This window comes from Suricata suricatta, chromosome 11 (genome assembly GCF_006229205.1).
Source record: "Suricata suricatta isolate VVHF042 chromosome 11, meerkat_22Aug2017_6uvM2_HiC, whole genome shotgun sequence".
Lineage (NCBI taxonomy): Eukaryota > Metazoa > Chordata > Mammalia > Carnivora > Herpestidae > Suricata > Suricata suricatta.
In genome coordinates this window covers 26,939,880-26,955,564 of record NC_043710.1, presented here as the reverse complement: position 1 = coordinate 26,955,564, position 15,685 = coordinate 26,939,880, and the positions used below count along the sequence as shown (strand labels likewise).

Sequence of the window (15,685 nt, the reverse complement as noted above, 5' to 3'; positions counted from 1 at the left end):
AAGATTCTCTCTCTCTCCCCTGCCATTTACCCACTCATATGTGCTTGCACTCTCTCGCTCTCTCCTCTCGCTCTCCCTTTCTCTCTGTCTCCACCCCCCTCCTTTCAAAAAAATTCCATTTGCATGCCTATTGTGCAAAAGAAGTCACCAAACTATTAATCTGAGCCCTCCTACCTGTTCTTAAGGGTACCGATCTCCCTTTATTGTCAGGGAAGTTTTTGAGATACAGGCTCAGGAGGAAGCTGCTGCCTGCACCTGTGCCCTGCTAGCTCTTCTCTCCACAAGGGGAAGTGAAACCCCCTGGACTCTGGTTTCTAGAAGCAATATTGTGAATATTCTTTGCTTTCTCAGTGACAGGCAGCACTGGCAATGGGGCTGTTCTGGCCAGAGCAGGCATTAGATGGAGAGAAGCAGTACTATTTTGTGTTGCCCAAAGGACCCTGTTTGGTGGAGAGAAAAATGGACATGGAGCCAGATCAAGTTGTCGTGGCCACATAGCCCAGAAATGGATCTTGCTGAACCCTCCACTTGGTCTCTGGGCCCTTGCTGTGAAGTTGGAGAATTTATTCAGTCTGTTCTCCTTGCTGGATAGAGCTGTGATGAGCACTGAGCTGAAAATCAGGGCCTTTGGGCAAATTCTTGCCTGGGTGAGGCAAAGCTATGTTGTCCATACTTGTGTGTCCTGGGAAACTTGGCTTTCTAAGACATCTATCTACTTTGGGGCTCAGAACTCAAGAAATTCTGGAATAAATGGCCTCAAGAGCCCTTCATCCCTCCTCTTCAACTCCATTCTAGATAAGGATGTCTCATGGGGTATCTCAATTGGATGGGGGCCCCCAAATGTGTGGCCATAATCAATGATCCAGCAGAAGATGATGGCATGGGTGGTGAAAGAATCCACCTAAGGCAGAACAGAAGAAACAGAAGTCTCTTGAATACACTGCAAGGTAGTGGTGGGCGGGCAACAAAGGCAAGGCTGTCTGCCATGTAGCCCGTGAGGGCTGTTTTTGAAGGGAGAAGATGAGCAGGTATAACAACTTGTGTTTGGAATTTTCCCTTTCTTGATAACTGTGCCTAGTTGTAAGTAGCATTGGTTAGTTAGCATCTATGGATATTTTGAGGTCACCTGATGGGCCTGTCTGTATTTAGCCAGATGGTTGCTGTGGGCCCTTTCTACATTGCCTTGCTCAAGGCTGTTTGCCTAAAAGTGGCCTCTACATCTAATTCATTTTAGGCACTCGGAAGTGTCTCCTACTGGTAAAGGCATTTGAGCAGAGAACCTCCGGGCTCTCTTTTAAGATGAATTTCCATTTATTCATTCAATAAGTATATATTAAAGTCCTACTATTTGCCATTCTGGGATGTAGCAGGACACATGGCAAAGTCCCTGTCCTCACGGAGCTTCTATTCCAGTAGGAAGGACAGGTAATAAACATCTGACCACACGGACGTTCAGCACAATGTCAGAAAGGCTGTGGAGGAACATCAAGCCGGGCAAGACAATGGAGGAAAACAGGAGGCACTCTTTATAGGTTGGCCAGGGTGAGGCTGTCTGGGGAAGTGACTTCTGAGCAGAGACCTGAAGTGAGGGAGCTAGCCAGGCCGGCCCGTCGGGGAAGAGCATTTGGGCAGAAGAAACAGCAAGTGGAAGGGCGCAGAGGAAGACACATGCTTGGGCAGCTCAGAGAACATCAAGGAAACTCATATAGCAAGGTGCTTCTTCTTGATAAAGGGTCTCAGCTTCGACTCCTTCCCTCATCTCATCCCCACATCTCATCTCTCAGCAAGTCTTGTCAGCTCTCTTCCAAAACATTTCTTGAGCTCATTCATATCTTCTTTGCACATGGCCACCCTAATTTAAGCCCTTGTCATTTCTCCTTACCTGGATTACTGCAAGAGCCTTCTAACTTGCCTTCCATAAATTCCAGTCACACTACACCCTTGCTTAAAATTCCTCAAGAGTTTCCCATTGCCCTTTGAAAACACTGCAGCCTTCTTACCACGGCCTTCAAGACTCTATGTGATCTGGTGCCTACCTGCCTTTCTAGCCCCATCTCCTGACAGTTGGGGCTCCAGCCACACAGTCCATGTATTGATCAGCTCAGGCAGCCCTAATTAAGTACCACAGACCTGGTGACTTAAAACAACTGTGCAGTGTATTTTCTCACAGTTCTGGAGGCTGAACATCTAAGATCCAGGGGTTGGCAAAGTTGGTTCCTTCTGAGGGTTCTGTGGGGAAGGATCTTTAGGCTTCTCTTCTTGGGTTCTAGATGGTTGTCTTTCCTGTGTCTTCATGCCGTCTTCCGTCTTTACATGCTTGCACCTAAATATCCTCTTTTATAAGAACACCAGACATATTGAATTAGACCCCACTCTAATGGCTTCATTTTAACTTAATTACCTCGGCAAAGACCCTATCTCCAAATAGTTTCATTCCCAGGTCCTGAGGTTAGGACTTAAACATAAGAATTCAGAGGGTTCACAATTCAGCCCGTAATAGCCCACCTTTTTTTTTCCTCAAATACTACAAGCTCTTTTCCATGTCAGGACTTTTTCAGGTCTCAGGCTTCCCGTGTGATCTTCCCATGGCTAACCCCTTCTCCTTCAGGTCTTCAAGAATGTCACCTCTTCAGAGAGGTCCTCCCTGACCATCCCCATAGAATTAGTGATGTAGCCAAGCCTTTTTGTTTTGTTGTAATTCAGGCAAATTTTATGATAAAATATATAGGTCTTTAGTGTACAAGTAGATGAACATTGACATATGTATGTACACTTATAACCACCAGTCCCCTCAAAATATGACATTTTTATCACCTCCTGAAAGTCACTCCATTCCTCATGTCACTCAGTCTGTACCATATTCCCCACTGGCAACCACATTTCTGATATCCACCCTTATTGTTTTACCCATTCTGGGACTTTATATAAATGGCATCAATCATTCAGCATGTACTTTTTTGTGTCTGACTTCTTTTGCTCAGAATTCACCTATGTTGTGGCATGTATCTATTGTTTATTTATTTTTATTACTGAGTACTATTGTGTTGTATACACTTGATCTTAGCCAAAAGGCTGAGAAGCGATTCTATTGTGTTGTATAAATAGACCACGATTTGTTTGTCTACCATCCTGTTGTTTGATATTTGGGTTGTGTCCAGTTTGGAGCTACGAGAAAGCACTGCCATAAATATGTTCACATACATATTTTGTGAACATATGTGCTATTGTCTGAATGTTTGTGTGCCCTCCAAATTTATATGTTCTGATCCTAACCTCCAGTGTGTTGGTATTAGGAGGTGGGGCTTTTGGGAAGTGACTCAAGAGTTTCCCATTGGGGCCCTCATGAATGGGACTCATGCCTTTGTAAAAGATACCTCAGAGAGCTCCCTGATCCCCTGCTCCATGTGAGAGTATAGCATGTCCTTTGGGGTCTGCAACCCAGAGGAGAACCCTCACCTGGCCAAGCTGGCATCCTCAGACTTCCAGCCTCCAGAATGGTGAGAAAAACGTTTCTATTGTTTATAAGCTACCTGGGCTGTGGCAGTTTGTTCTGGCAACCTGAATGGACCAAGACAATGTTTTGCTTTAACTTGGATAAATATGTAGGAATGGAATTTCTGAGTTATAAGGTATATGTCCAACTTTTAAGAAACTACAAAGATGTTTACAAAGTACATGTACTATTTTATCTGCCAGCAATGTGACAGTTCTAATTTTACTCCTCAACCTCACCCACACTTGTCGTTATTAATCTTCATTTTAGCCGTTCCAGTGAATGTGAAATGATATAATTTCCCTAATTGCTAGTGATGTCAAGCACATCTTCCTGTGTTTATTGGACATGTTATGTATCTTCCTTTTCTGACATGTTTATTCCAGCCTTTTGCCCAATTTCTAAATTGAGTTGTCTTTTTATTCTTCATTGGTAGGAACTCCAATATTCTGGATACAAATCCTAGTATTTTCTCCTGGTCTCCTGGCTAGTCCTTGCATTAGTCTTTGATTTTAATAAAGTCTTCAATCTATAAAATATGCTCTGGGACCAGGCAGTAGGACTGAGCTATGTCCTAAGCTGTGTCCTATGGTGAAATACTTTCTAGAAAGAAGGTACTTGGGGGTCCAAGCAGGGCTGCTATTTCCTTCAAGTTTGTTCTGCGGTATTTCAAAGAGAAGCTGAAGTAACATAGATACTTAGCCCCTGTGTGGAGTGTCCTAGGATGACACAGAAAGAATCACAGATTCTCACTCTCTCCAGTAGGCACCAGGACTCAGGCCCAGGGAAGCTCATGTGCTCAGGTGTGTAGAAGAAATAACGTTAATTTCTTTTAAATACCTATTACCTTTGCTGCTGAGTGATGATATACCATAAGAGTCCAAGATCTTCAATATGTGCATGTGCTCTGACCCCATAATTCTACTTCTAGGGGTTTAACCCAGGGCTGAATCCATGGTTTATGAAGAGTGTTAATCACAAGTATACGTATTTCAGCTTTGTTTCTATAGGAAGATGTTAGGACACCACCTAAAATAGTGGACTATTGCATATAGCCTGAAAACTCCATATAGCAGAATGCTATGAAATCATTTAAAGGTATTCCCTATTATATATATGTATATATATACATATATATGTATATACACACATATATATTTTTTACATATCATTTTGATTTTTTTAAATTTTTATTTATTTTTGAGATAGAAACAGAGCACAAGTGGGGAAGGGTCAGAGAGAGGGAGATGCAGAATCTGAAGCAGGCTCCAAGGCTCCAAACTGTCAGGACAGAGCCTAATGCCGGCCTCTAACTCACCAACTGCGAGATCATGACCGATCATGATCTGAGCCGAAGTCGGATGCTTAACGGACTGAGCCACCCAGGCACCACCCATAATACGTATATTTACTGGCAGAGATATTTCACAATATTGTTGTGTAAAAAAGGTTTCAACATATTATATGTAATCCCAGTCTATAAAAAACCTTGTTTGTGTGTGTTCTGTTTATAAAATCATGACCCAGATAGCTCGGTCTGAGAGAGTGTCTATGTTAACAAAAGTACTTTTTAAATAATTCTACTCCTTCACTCATATTTCTCATATACAGGAAGGCTATGGGCTATTATATTATGCCCAGTAATACTTTTTAAATTTCCTCAATTCCTCTCCCAGTCACATGTCATAGCTGCTTCTGCACCTCCCTCCAAAATCCCACTTAAAAATCCAGCCCACAACCCTTCTGCCTGTTCTTTCTTTTCCATCTCATATTTTTCATCATGAAAGCAGGAGAATATATGTGGCCAATGCTGGGCCCTCCTTGGAAGTGGGGAGAAGAGAAACTGAGCTTTCTTCCAATCGACCAGGATGGTATAGTGGGAATTGGAGGGCAGGGGGCGGGGAGGCCGTGCTCCAGCATTGGTAATCTTCCTCCCATTTCATATGCGTAGGAAACATCTGGAAGGACATGCACAGAGGCCAAAATGTTAACAGTAGTTATTTCTGGTGGTAGGATTAGAGTGGATTTTAATTTTCGTCTTTTTGCTTATCTGTGTTTTCTAATTTCCTGCCATGAATGAACATTCCCTGATTAATTTCTTAGAATTTTTATTGAAATACATCTTGATTCATTTATAAAAATAGTTTTTTAAGAAAATTAGTTCCCCAGTGCTTCACAAGAGTATAAGGTTGGAGAAGCAAGTGTAGTGAACTTCAAGTTAAAGAGGTTTAAAAATATATTACTTGTCCCAAATGCAGCCCCCAACATTGTACCCAAGCCAAGCATCTATCAACACTGGGAGTTTTGTCTTTGCTCCTGTCTCCCCCTTTCTGTCAAATAAAATCAAAAGGTATTTTCAGAAACATGCAAGTTAGGGAGAAGGGCTGGGACCAGTTAAGTCAGCAGACATGATATGCCTTATCTGGAAAATAGGTGCACAACCATATGGTGGTCAGAGATGGGTGAGATAACATGCGTGGAAAACTCAGTACGAGGCTGGCCCATTACAGGGGCTCAAGTACATTTGAGCATGTGCTATGTTAAGTTCTTTCACTCAAAAGACAATTCCTGGTTCCAGCTTTGGGCTAGACCCTGGAACGGAGGCTGTGAATATAAGGCATAGGCACTCCCAATCTATGCGGTGAGGCAAATGGTAACAATAATGATAGCAGCTAATAATTATCACATGCTGATGTACCAGACACTCTTAGAAGAAACACTTTTATGTTTATGTATTGGTGTCTTCTGTATTTCTAGTAATCTATGAGATGGATTACCTTGGTAATTATTTTACAGTCTGTCCTCCTGGTCACAGAAGTCTTTTTGTCCCTCTGTCAGAGCCCATATCTGTGGTATGGTAATGGCTCTATTTAGATATGTACAATGGGCACTGGAATCTCTGGGTTCAAATTCTAGCTCTGCCAGTTATAGGCAACATATTCAATGCCTATAACTATCATATTCCTTCATCTGTAAAATAAGGAGACTCATAGTTTCTACCTCATGTCACGGAAAGAAAACGTGAATATGTACAACGCACTTAGAACAGTGTCTGGCACATAAGCTGTGAATAACTGTTAACTGCTATTATTGTTGTTGGCTTTATTATTTGTCTCCTCCTGTATACTGGGAACTCCTTGAGGGCTGGGTCACTATGATATTAATTGCTGTATCCACAACTGTCAACCCAGGGTCTAGTTGAAGTAAAGCAACTGTTAAGTAAAAAAGCAAATTTATCACTGCTTCATGGTGAGGAAGGAGGTTGGGCATGGGTATTCCATTCATGAGTAGACATTGGATTTCCTCAGAGGAACCCAGGCCCCCCTGAGGCAGACAGAGTCCAAGAAACAGTAAATGTGGGAACCAGAAGGTCCTTCACAGATAAAAGATCAACTCCGCCATTTTACAGATGAGGAGACTGAGGCTTGCAAAGTTCGTGTGACTTGCCTGTGGGTCATATGGTTCATCAGTACTGGAATGAATGTGTTAGGCAATGTGGGCCCCTTAACGTAACCTCAAGTTCGACCCCATCGGCAGTTGGACAGGATTTCTTATTGGTTTAATTTCACAAAGCTTTTCTGGATATTCCATGTGTTTGACGCTAAGCTCCTAAAAAGCAGAGGTGAGAGGGGCTCAGGGAGAGTCCAGGCCTGGACAAGACAGACATTAAATAAGCAAATACAAGTGTGATGAGTATAATGAGAGCCCAGAGTATAATGAGAGCTTGTCTTGTTTCCATTGGTAGGTGTCGAGAGACTGAAAAACTAAGTGAGAAGAGTGGGAAAATAGGAGGCTGGAAAACATCTCGAGGTTACTTGGGTTATAACTGTGGGCCCTCCCGTTAGCGGGAAGCCCTCTCCCATATGAAATGGAAACCCTGGGGTGGGAAGCACAGGCTAACTTCTAACTTCTGTTGTGATGTTGTGGGGTGGTTGCCGTGGGAGCCTGGAGAAAGTGTCTCCACCTCCCCAGCCACGGTTATCTCTTCCCAACAGCCGTACTCAGAGAACCAAGCCCCCCAAGCCAGCACAGCCCCGCCCCAGGGCTCCTGGGAGAGCTGCAGAGTAGGGAGGTGTTGCTAAAAAGTATATTTTTGCCCTGCTTAAGGCACAACTATAAATTCACATAATAGATCCACCAATATGACTGAAAATGCAGAGCACAGCTCAGGGGTGGGAGAAATCATAGCTCACCCCAGTGCCATTAATCTTCCACCTGGGAGTAGTTTAGTATTAAGCATCCATTATTTATTAGGGAGATGGGGACGTAGGGAGGAAGGGCAGCATGTGGGTAGCAACCAGTATTGACAGGGAAATGTGAGAGGCAGCGAGGTGCAGCAGGACAGGCAAGGGCCAAGAGCTGGGAGAACCAGGCTCTGCCATTACCAGCCTGGGGGACCTTGGGTAAGTCACTTAAACACTCTGGCCTTGATTACATCATCTGTAAAATGGGGCTTGAATTAAATGGTCTCCTCAAGTCTTTCCAGGGTCTGAAATTCTATCCAGAATGTTCTATGCATTGTGAAGAAAATTTTTGTCAGAAGTTGCATTCACTACCCTGGAAGGAGTCCCCAAGCCATCAGGGAGCACATTTCTGGGAGAGCGATCTCAAACCTTTCCCTGCAGATCCCCAGTTTATAAGAGCCCCGTGGGGGCATGAGCCCTGGTATGAAGCGTCTTGGAGTTTGTTTATTATGGAAAAAGTGATTTTGCCTTCTACTCCAGTACCTGTTTTTGCCTGTGTTCATATCAAAATAGCATTCTCAATTCTTACTGTAGATGGTTATTGATAAATCTAGAACTGAATGTTGATAGACCTCATCTTTTGATCTTGAACTAAGGCCAAGCCTTAACTCTGGGTGATACTATTACAGGAAATGTCTCCTTTCTTTTTTGTGTTTTCTGTATTTTCTATTTCTTCTCTAATGCCCTTATATTAATTTAATACTAAAGGAAAGTAAATGTATTTTTAAAATACGAAAACTAGGGGCATCTGGGTAGCTTAGTGGGTTAAGCATCTGACCTCAGCTCAGGTCATGAGTTCGTGGTTCATGGCTTCAAGCCCTGAGTGGGGCTGTGTATTGACGGCTCAGAGCCTGGAGCCTGCTTCGGATTCTGTGTCTCCCTCTCTCTCTGGACTTTCCTCACTCTCTCTCCCGAAAATAAACATTAAAAATTTTAAATAGGAAAAATAACAAATTGCTGACCTTCCATGTGGACTTTATGGAGGGAAAGACTTTCCTTTATGAACAAGTTACCTGGTGACCTTTTCTTGTGCTTTACCTCATGTATCCATTTTATGCATAGTAATTACATGAGAAACAGGTGCAGGCGAATATATAAGAGTAATATAATGGCAATTATGGTAATGACGGTGACTACTATTACTGTGTTTCTCTGTACGCTACTGTTCTAAACTCTGTGTATCATCATGTTTAATCCTTGTAAGACCTCTGGAGGTAGATGCTATTACCCTCATTTTACAGATGAAACTGAAGTGATAGGAAGTTAAGTAGTTTTCCGGGTTGAAAATCCTTCATGCCCTATCTTTTATCTTCTCAGCAAACCTTTTAGATCTGGCCTGGCTGCAGCCTCCACCCTCCACAGCAGTAACTTGTCCTTGTCACCTGAGCTGTCCCTTGGCTTTTGCTTCTGCCCTGATGCTTCTCTGTCTCTGTTCTGTGGGACACCTGTGGGAGCCCGTTGCACCCATCTAGCACCTGCACTGATCTCAGAGCGCAAGGACAGTTTCTAGAGCAACCCTTGACTGATGGGGGCTGAGGACTGGTAGACAACATTTTGTTCAACAATCTTAAAGCATATTCTGCTTGGTTCCTGGGAGAGTCCCGGTGGGATTAAGTTTCAGTTGCCCACAGCATCATTAATTTAGTGCCAGTCCTTAGTTGGCTTTTTTCCTTCCCCCAATCTATTCATTCTAGGCCCCAACTCCTATTCCTTGGGATTGTTTTCCAAAATAAATAATCTGTATATAAAGTATGTCTTAGGTTTTCAAGGAAACCTAAGCTTAGACATTGCCAATGGTCACACAGCTGTTAAATCGTGGCACCTAGGTAGGTGAATATCATTCTATGTAAAATGATAATAAACACCAAGAACTGGGATATAAATACATAAATCTTTTTAAATGGGTATGTGTGTATGGAGAAATGTACACGCACACCTGGATAGGCTTGGGAGTGGAATAAGTCCCCCAAAGGTTAATGGATTTTTAGATTTTCCCCATGACTTATCTGTATTGTCTAATTTTGCTAAAGTGGCAGTGTGTCACTTATGTCATGGATGGAGAGCAGGATGGCAAACTGATCTGTGCTGATTTATTCTCATAGAACGCTCACATTCTTTTGGCACACTACAGTAGCCATGGACATGCTTGAAGTGAATGCCTTTTAACAACTCTCCCACAACCTCCCTCTCAGGGTATCACAAAAATAAGTCTCAGACCAAGAGATCAAGACACAGGCAGATTCATCGAATAAGCTTTCATTAGCAGGCAAGCATAAGACAGTCCATGCAGCCTGCTCTAGAAACTGATGGCGCCCCGGCCCCTGCCCACCTAGGTACTGTGGCTGCTCCCTAAATGGAAGGTTCACAGGAAGAAGTTGGGGGAACATTCCAGATCAATCGGTCTCAAACTTGAGCAGGCATGAGGATCTTCCTGGAGGGCTTGCGAAAGCCCAGGTTGCACCACACTTTGAGAGCAATGATATAGAGGCAGGATTTTGTTGCTTTCTCTGATGATTGACATCAGGCAGGCAGCAGTTCCCTAAAGGTCTGGACACAGGACCATTTAGAGTTAGTCTAGAGCGCCAACACTTAGACTATCAGACGCTCTAGATTCTTTTTTTTTTTAACTTTTTTTATGTTTATTATTTATTTTTTAAAGAGAGAGACAGACAGACAAAGCATGAGTAGGGGAGGGGCAACGAGAGAGGGAGACACAGAATCTGAAGCAGGCTTCAGGCTCTGAGCTGTCAGCACAGAATTCGATGTGGGGCTTGAACCCACAAAGTGTGTGAGATCATGACCTGAGCCGAAGTCAGATGCTTATTTGACTGAGCCACCAGGCACCTCTGCTCTAGATTCTTTTACCTAAAATGCATGCAGGTGGAGAATCTCTCTACAGGCTTTAGAGATTTTCATTAATGCTGTCAATGAAAAGGCGTTTCTCATCATCCTTAGCAAAGCCTGCTAAGCCTGCTGCATCACTTGAGCTATGGAAAAGTGAGGTGCACAAGGATAGTGGAGTGTGACCTTACTAACATAATGCTAGCTGACCACCACTGTGCATGATTTCCAGACGGGGCAGCTAGGAGATGACATAAATGAACACTACGCCTAATATCACATGTCCACACTGAACATTTTAGAGTAAGTATAGACAAGATTAATGGCGAGGACAGTTCATTAACAAATCAATGGGCATGTGTTTGATCCCACAGACGGAGCCTGAGATCATCGAGGAAACCAACATTGACAGAGTGAATGAGCCCCGGGGCTACGCCCGATCACGGCAGATGAAAGGTCACTCGGAGACCTCCACACTGAGCTCCCAGCCCTCCATCGACGAGGTCAGGCAGCAGATGCATATGCTACTGGAGGAGGCCTTCAGCCTGGCGTCTGCGGGCCATGCAGGCCAGAGCCGGCACCAGGAAGTCTATGGCTCAGCACAGCACCTGCCCTACTCGGAGGTGGTGACCAGCGCTCCGGGGACCATGACGCGGCCCAGGGCAGGGGTGCAGTGGGTACCCACCTATCGCCCAGAAATGTACCAGTACAGTCTGCCTCGGCCGGTAAGTCAGACGCTCCATCCTCCTGCCACCAGTGGGTCAGCTCTGCCCAGAATGGGGGCTTCTAGTGATAAACCACCTTGGGATTTGGAGACAAACTTTTCTGGACCCTCGTCCCATCCTCCACCCAGGACCCAAGCCTAAGCCTATGGGCACAAGCATACAGGAAGCCCTTACATCAAACCATACTACATTTTAGAATGAATTTCCTTTTCTACTGTCCCTCCTGTAAAGGGTTGACCTCATTCTTCATGCACTGGTGGTTTCCTGCATTTCTAAGTGTCAGGACCCATTTTAGATGTCAAGACACACTGCAGAGCTGCACGTTAGGGGGCCTTGCACCTGGTGGTTCAGAGCAGAGGCTCCGGAGGCGGGCAGTTTGACTTTGAATCCCTGCCCTACCACTTACTAGCCTTGGAGACATCACTTAAATTCTCTACTGGTGAAATGAACAAGAAAAACAACCCACTTCCTAGGGTTGTTGTAAAGATTAAGTGAGTTGATGTATCTGAGGCACTTAGAAGCATTCCAGGCACAACGAGGGAGATGCTACAGCAATGTCATTCATGATTATTACATTTAGTGGTAACTGCACTTCCGTATCTGAGAAAGTGCCCAGTGACTAAAAGCTTCCATGATTTAAACAATTTTAATTAGTATGTATCTCATTCATTACCATAGCATCTATAGATGTCTTTTTTAGAAGATGGATAAGCCATAGACCGTAATAAACAATGCAATGTGCATGTACAGAATCCATCCTTGTGATAGTCCGTGCCCTATCCCCAAGGGTTACTCATTAATAGAGCTTTATAAATTGTTGTTGTAATATGTAATTACATAACGAAAGCCAACATTTATTGAGTGTTTTAGTTACTAGGTATTGATCATGTTTATGCTGGCTCATTTATTTAATCCTTACTACAAGCCATCGAGGCAGGCACTTGTTTTGTCCCTGTTTTACAGATGAGGAAACTGAGGTTACACACTTGCTCAAGTGACACAGCCAGGAAGGGGCACAGCAGGGACCCAGAGCCAGGCAGTCCCGCACCAGAGCCCATGTGCTTACCCAGCATGCTGTTTGTTCTCCCTTGTGCTATGTTGCATTGCCTCTTTCATTTGCAGTAGACTGTTTGGGACATCTGTGGGCTTGTGGAGCCTTGTGACAATTTCACACCCCTACCCTCCACAGTCCACACCACACAGGCACTTAATAAATTGCTGTTATGCTACAAAACTACACAGCCTGAACAGCATTGTGAGTTTCCTTATTGTTCTCCTTTGCTCCAGATTTCTCCTCTCCTCCAAGTCACTGAGATGTCTCCCCTTGACACTGCTCCTCATACCTTCTGCCGGTTCCCTGTCCCTGACTGTCCGTGTCTAGCCTTACGTTTCCTGTTGGCTGAGCTTGAACAGGAGAGACTGAACCTCTGGGGCAGGGCAGCTGGGTTTGCTTGGTGCCATCATCACTGCAAAGCTTTGTCCTTAGGTTGGCAAGTGCAGAATTCCTGTTTCATCTATCCACTCTATGGTGAGCAGGTCCTGGAAATTTGACTCACATGCCGATTAGGCTCTCAATAACTGATTTGTTATTAAGGATTCGAACTTACAAACCTTCAGTGAGATGCTGGGTGACCACAGAGGCTAGAATACTTCCATTTGCTGGTGAGTGTGGTGTTTCATTAAGTAAAAGCCAGTCTGAGGAAAGGAAGACATTATCAGAAGGAGAGCTGGTTCTTACTGGAACCATCTTCTCAGTCTCTGACATGCAAATCTGGAGGCAATAAAGCATGTGGGGTAAACACCAGCCATCTTTTTTACATCCCATTTTCTGCGATATTAGTAGAATACGATGCAAAATTCTTAAAATATTTTTAACCTAAAAAAGAAGACTTTGGGCTAATGCCTAGATCTCAAGAATATGAGTTAGCCTTCGCCATCAGGGAGGTTTGCTGGATATGTACAAGAAGCACTGCCCTCCGGAAGAGTGTCAGCAATTCTGGAGCCACATGCTCTTCTCAGTTAAAGTCCAAGCATCCTTTGTCCAGAAAGAGTCAGAAAAATTCTCACTGAACCTTACAAATCCATGAACTTTAAAATACTTCCCTTTGGGAGCGCCTGGGTGGCTCAGTTGGTTGAACATCTGACTTTGGCTCAGGTCATGATCTCGCAGTCCATGGGTTTGAGCCCCGCATTGGTGTCTGTGCTGAGAGCTTAGAGCCTGGTGGAGCCTGCTTTGGATTCTGTGTCTCCCTCTCTCTTTCTCTCTCTCTCTCTCTCTGCCTTCCCACACTCATGTTCTGTCTCTCTTTCTCAAAAATAAATAAACACTAAAAAAATTAAATAAATAAATACTTCCCTTTCGCCATCATGTTACTGTTTGCACAATTAGAGCTTTCTGATTGTCCACTAAATTGGTACCCACCCTTATGGGGGAAAGAAGAGATTTTGTCTCACAGAGACTGAGAAAACATCCTAATTTCACCACATGTATAAGCAGCTCGTCAGTGTCTGTCCCCTGGAAAAATCCCCTGTCCCCGTTCTGTATTGATTCACACTGACTTCAGATCCTTCTTGATCTCCACACATGGACCCCCTGCCTGGATGTTCCCTTAGCACAGAGTAGAATGGCACACACCAGCTGAATGACCCTAGCCAGGGGCTACAGCTCTGAGCCTCAGATGCCTCCGCCATGAAATAGTGGTGGCAAGAGGGCCACGGTGAGGTGAAATGATCATTCATGTAAAATGCGCGGCGCGGTCCTGCTCCTGATGAGCACCCACTGCTTGTTTGCTGATATTAATCAGAGGGCTTTCAGATGATGCCCGGCATCTCAAATCACCTGGTATATGGTAGTCATCATTATAAAAATATCCTGTCCTTTTCACTGAATTCCACTAGTTATATCCCTTTTCTTGATGGTTCTGAGACTCCATCTTTTCCTCCTCTTGCTCTGTTAAATTCCTTTAAGAGCATGCTCTGGATGCCCCACCCGAGGGTCCCAGAGAACCTCCACTTCTGTTTAAAGATGATTCTCAAGAACAGCTGGAGAATCTGGCTCTGGGTGGAGGCCAGCTTCCTGGGATCCATAAAGAGATCTGGTTTCAGAGAGAAAAAACAACCAGGATGTCTTCCAACTGCGGACGGAATCCACATCCACGATGCCTCAATTTAACAAAACCATCTAAAAATTGTTCTGTTTGTTATAATTTGGGGTTGGCAGTTGTACCAAGAAGGGCAAAAACATCAGCATTATATTCTTAAAAAATTAGGCCACCGGAAACTGGAAAAGAACTGAGAACATGGCAGAGAGATGGGCCATCAAACCAGAACAATATTAAAGGCAGTTCTTTTGTTATTAAGGCTTCCGCCTTTTTTTCTCCAACACATGTGGTCCCTATTTTCATGAGAGGAGAAAATCACTAACAATGCACAGTAGAAATAATGAGTCTCAACCCATGTTCTTGCCGAGCCCCTTGTGCTATGATAATGTGGTAATCAATAGAAAAGGTAGCAATTTAGAATGATAACTATGATTACTTTTCAGCTTCCCTAAAAGGAAGCACTGGGAGCCCGGTGGGAGGATAATTGGAAGCTGGTGGTTTTCAATGTGCTGGGCCAGCCTGATGGCATTTATATCATGGAAAAGGTTACTGCCGGCAGCTTGGGACTTCTGCACTGCAGTTCAGAAGAGTCCTGATCATATTTCACCCCTTGAATTTGTGAAGAGATTGGACCTGACACCTAATGTCCCATCCAGTTTTGCCAGAAGTCCTAATGGGTCTGTGCCAAGTGGAATGAAAACATTGTACAGCCTTCCTGTGGTTGTCAGAGCAGGGGATTTGGAGAAAGGCAGCAGGGTTAAAACATCCTCCCCACTAGAGGTTTTCCAGATGCCATGAGCAGTAATAATTATAACAACATCAATGGCTACCATCTGTTGAGCTCCCATTACACATACCAGATGTGAAGCTAAGCGCTGTGTAGACATCGCCCCTTCTAAGCATCCTATGAAGCCAATATTATTATTATCTCCATGTACTTAATGAGAAAACTGAGGCTCAGAGAAGTAAAGAAACATGCCCAAAGTCTCACAGCTGTCAAGGGCAGACACAAAATAAGAACCTAGAGCTGACTTCAAAGACTACATGTTTTCCTGCCTTTGGCCCTAGGGATGTCCTGCAGACCCTGAGGAGACTCAAATCTCCAGAACTTCAGAGTGTGATCATCTCATAAGGAAGCTTGCTCAGTTTGAGAGGGTTCTGTCTATTCCGGTCATTGCTGCTTGTAAAGGAGACATCTCTATTAAAATGAAATTGAGAATCTTACAGCTTTTTTCCCTCCTCTCCCCTCAAAAATAAAACAAAACCGTTGTTGATGAGATA

General features: G+C 43.9%; 1 protein-coding gene across 1 annotated transcript in view; it reads left to right on the top strand.

The window, feature by feature from the left end:
- KIAA1549L (KIAA1549 like) overlaps window positions 1-15,685 on the top strand; it is a 262,753-nt gene that overhangs the window by 225,267 nt on the left and 21,801 nt on the right. Inside the window, exon 18 of the mRNA XM_029915550.1 lies at window positions 10,953-11,303. Within this exon, the coding sequence (XP_029771410.1) occupies window positions 10,953-11,303 (351 nt within the window). The remainder of the gene's footprint in view (window positions 1-10,952; window positions 11,304-15,685) is intronic.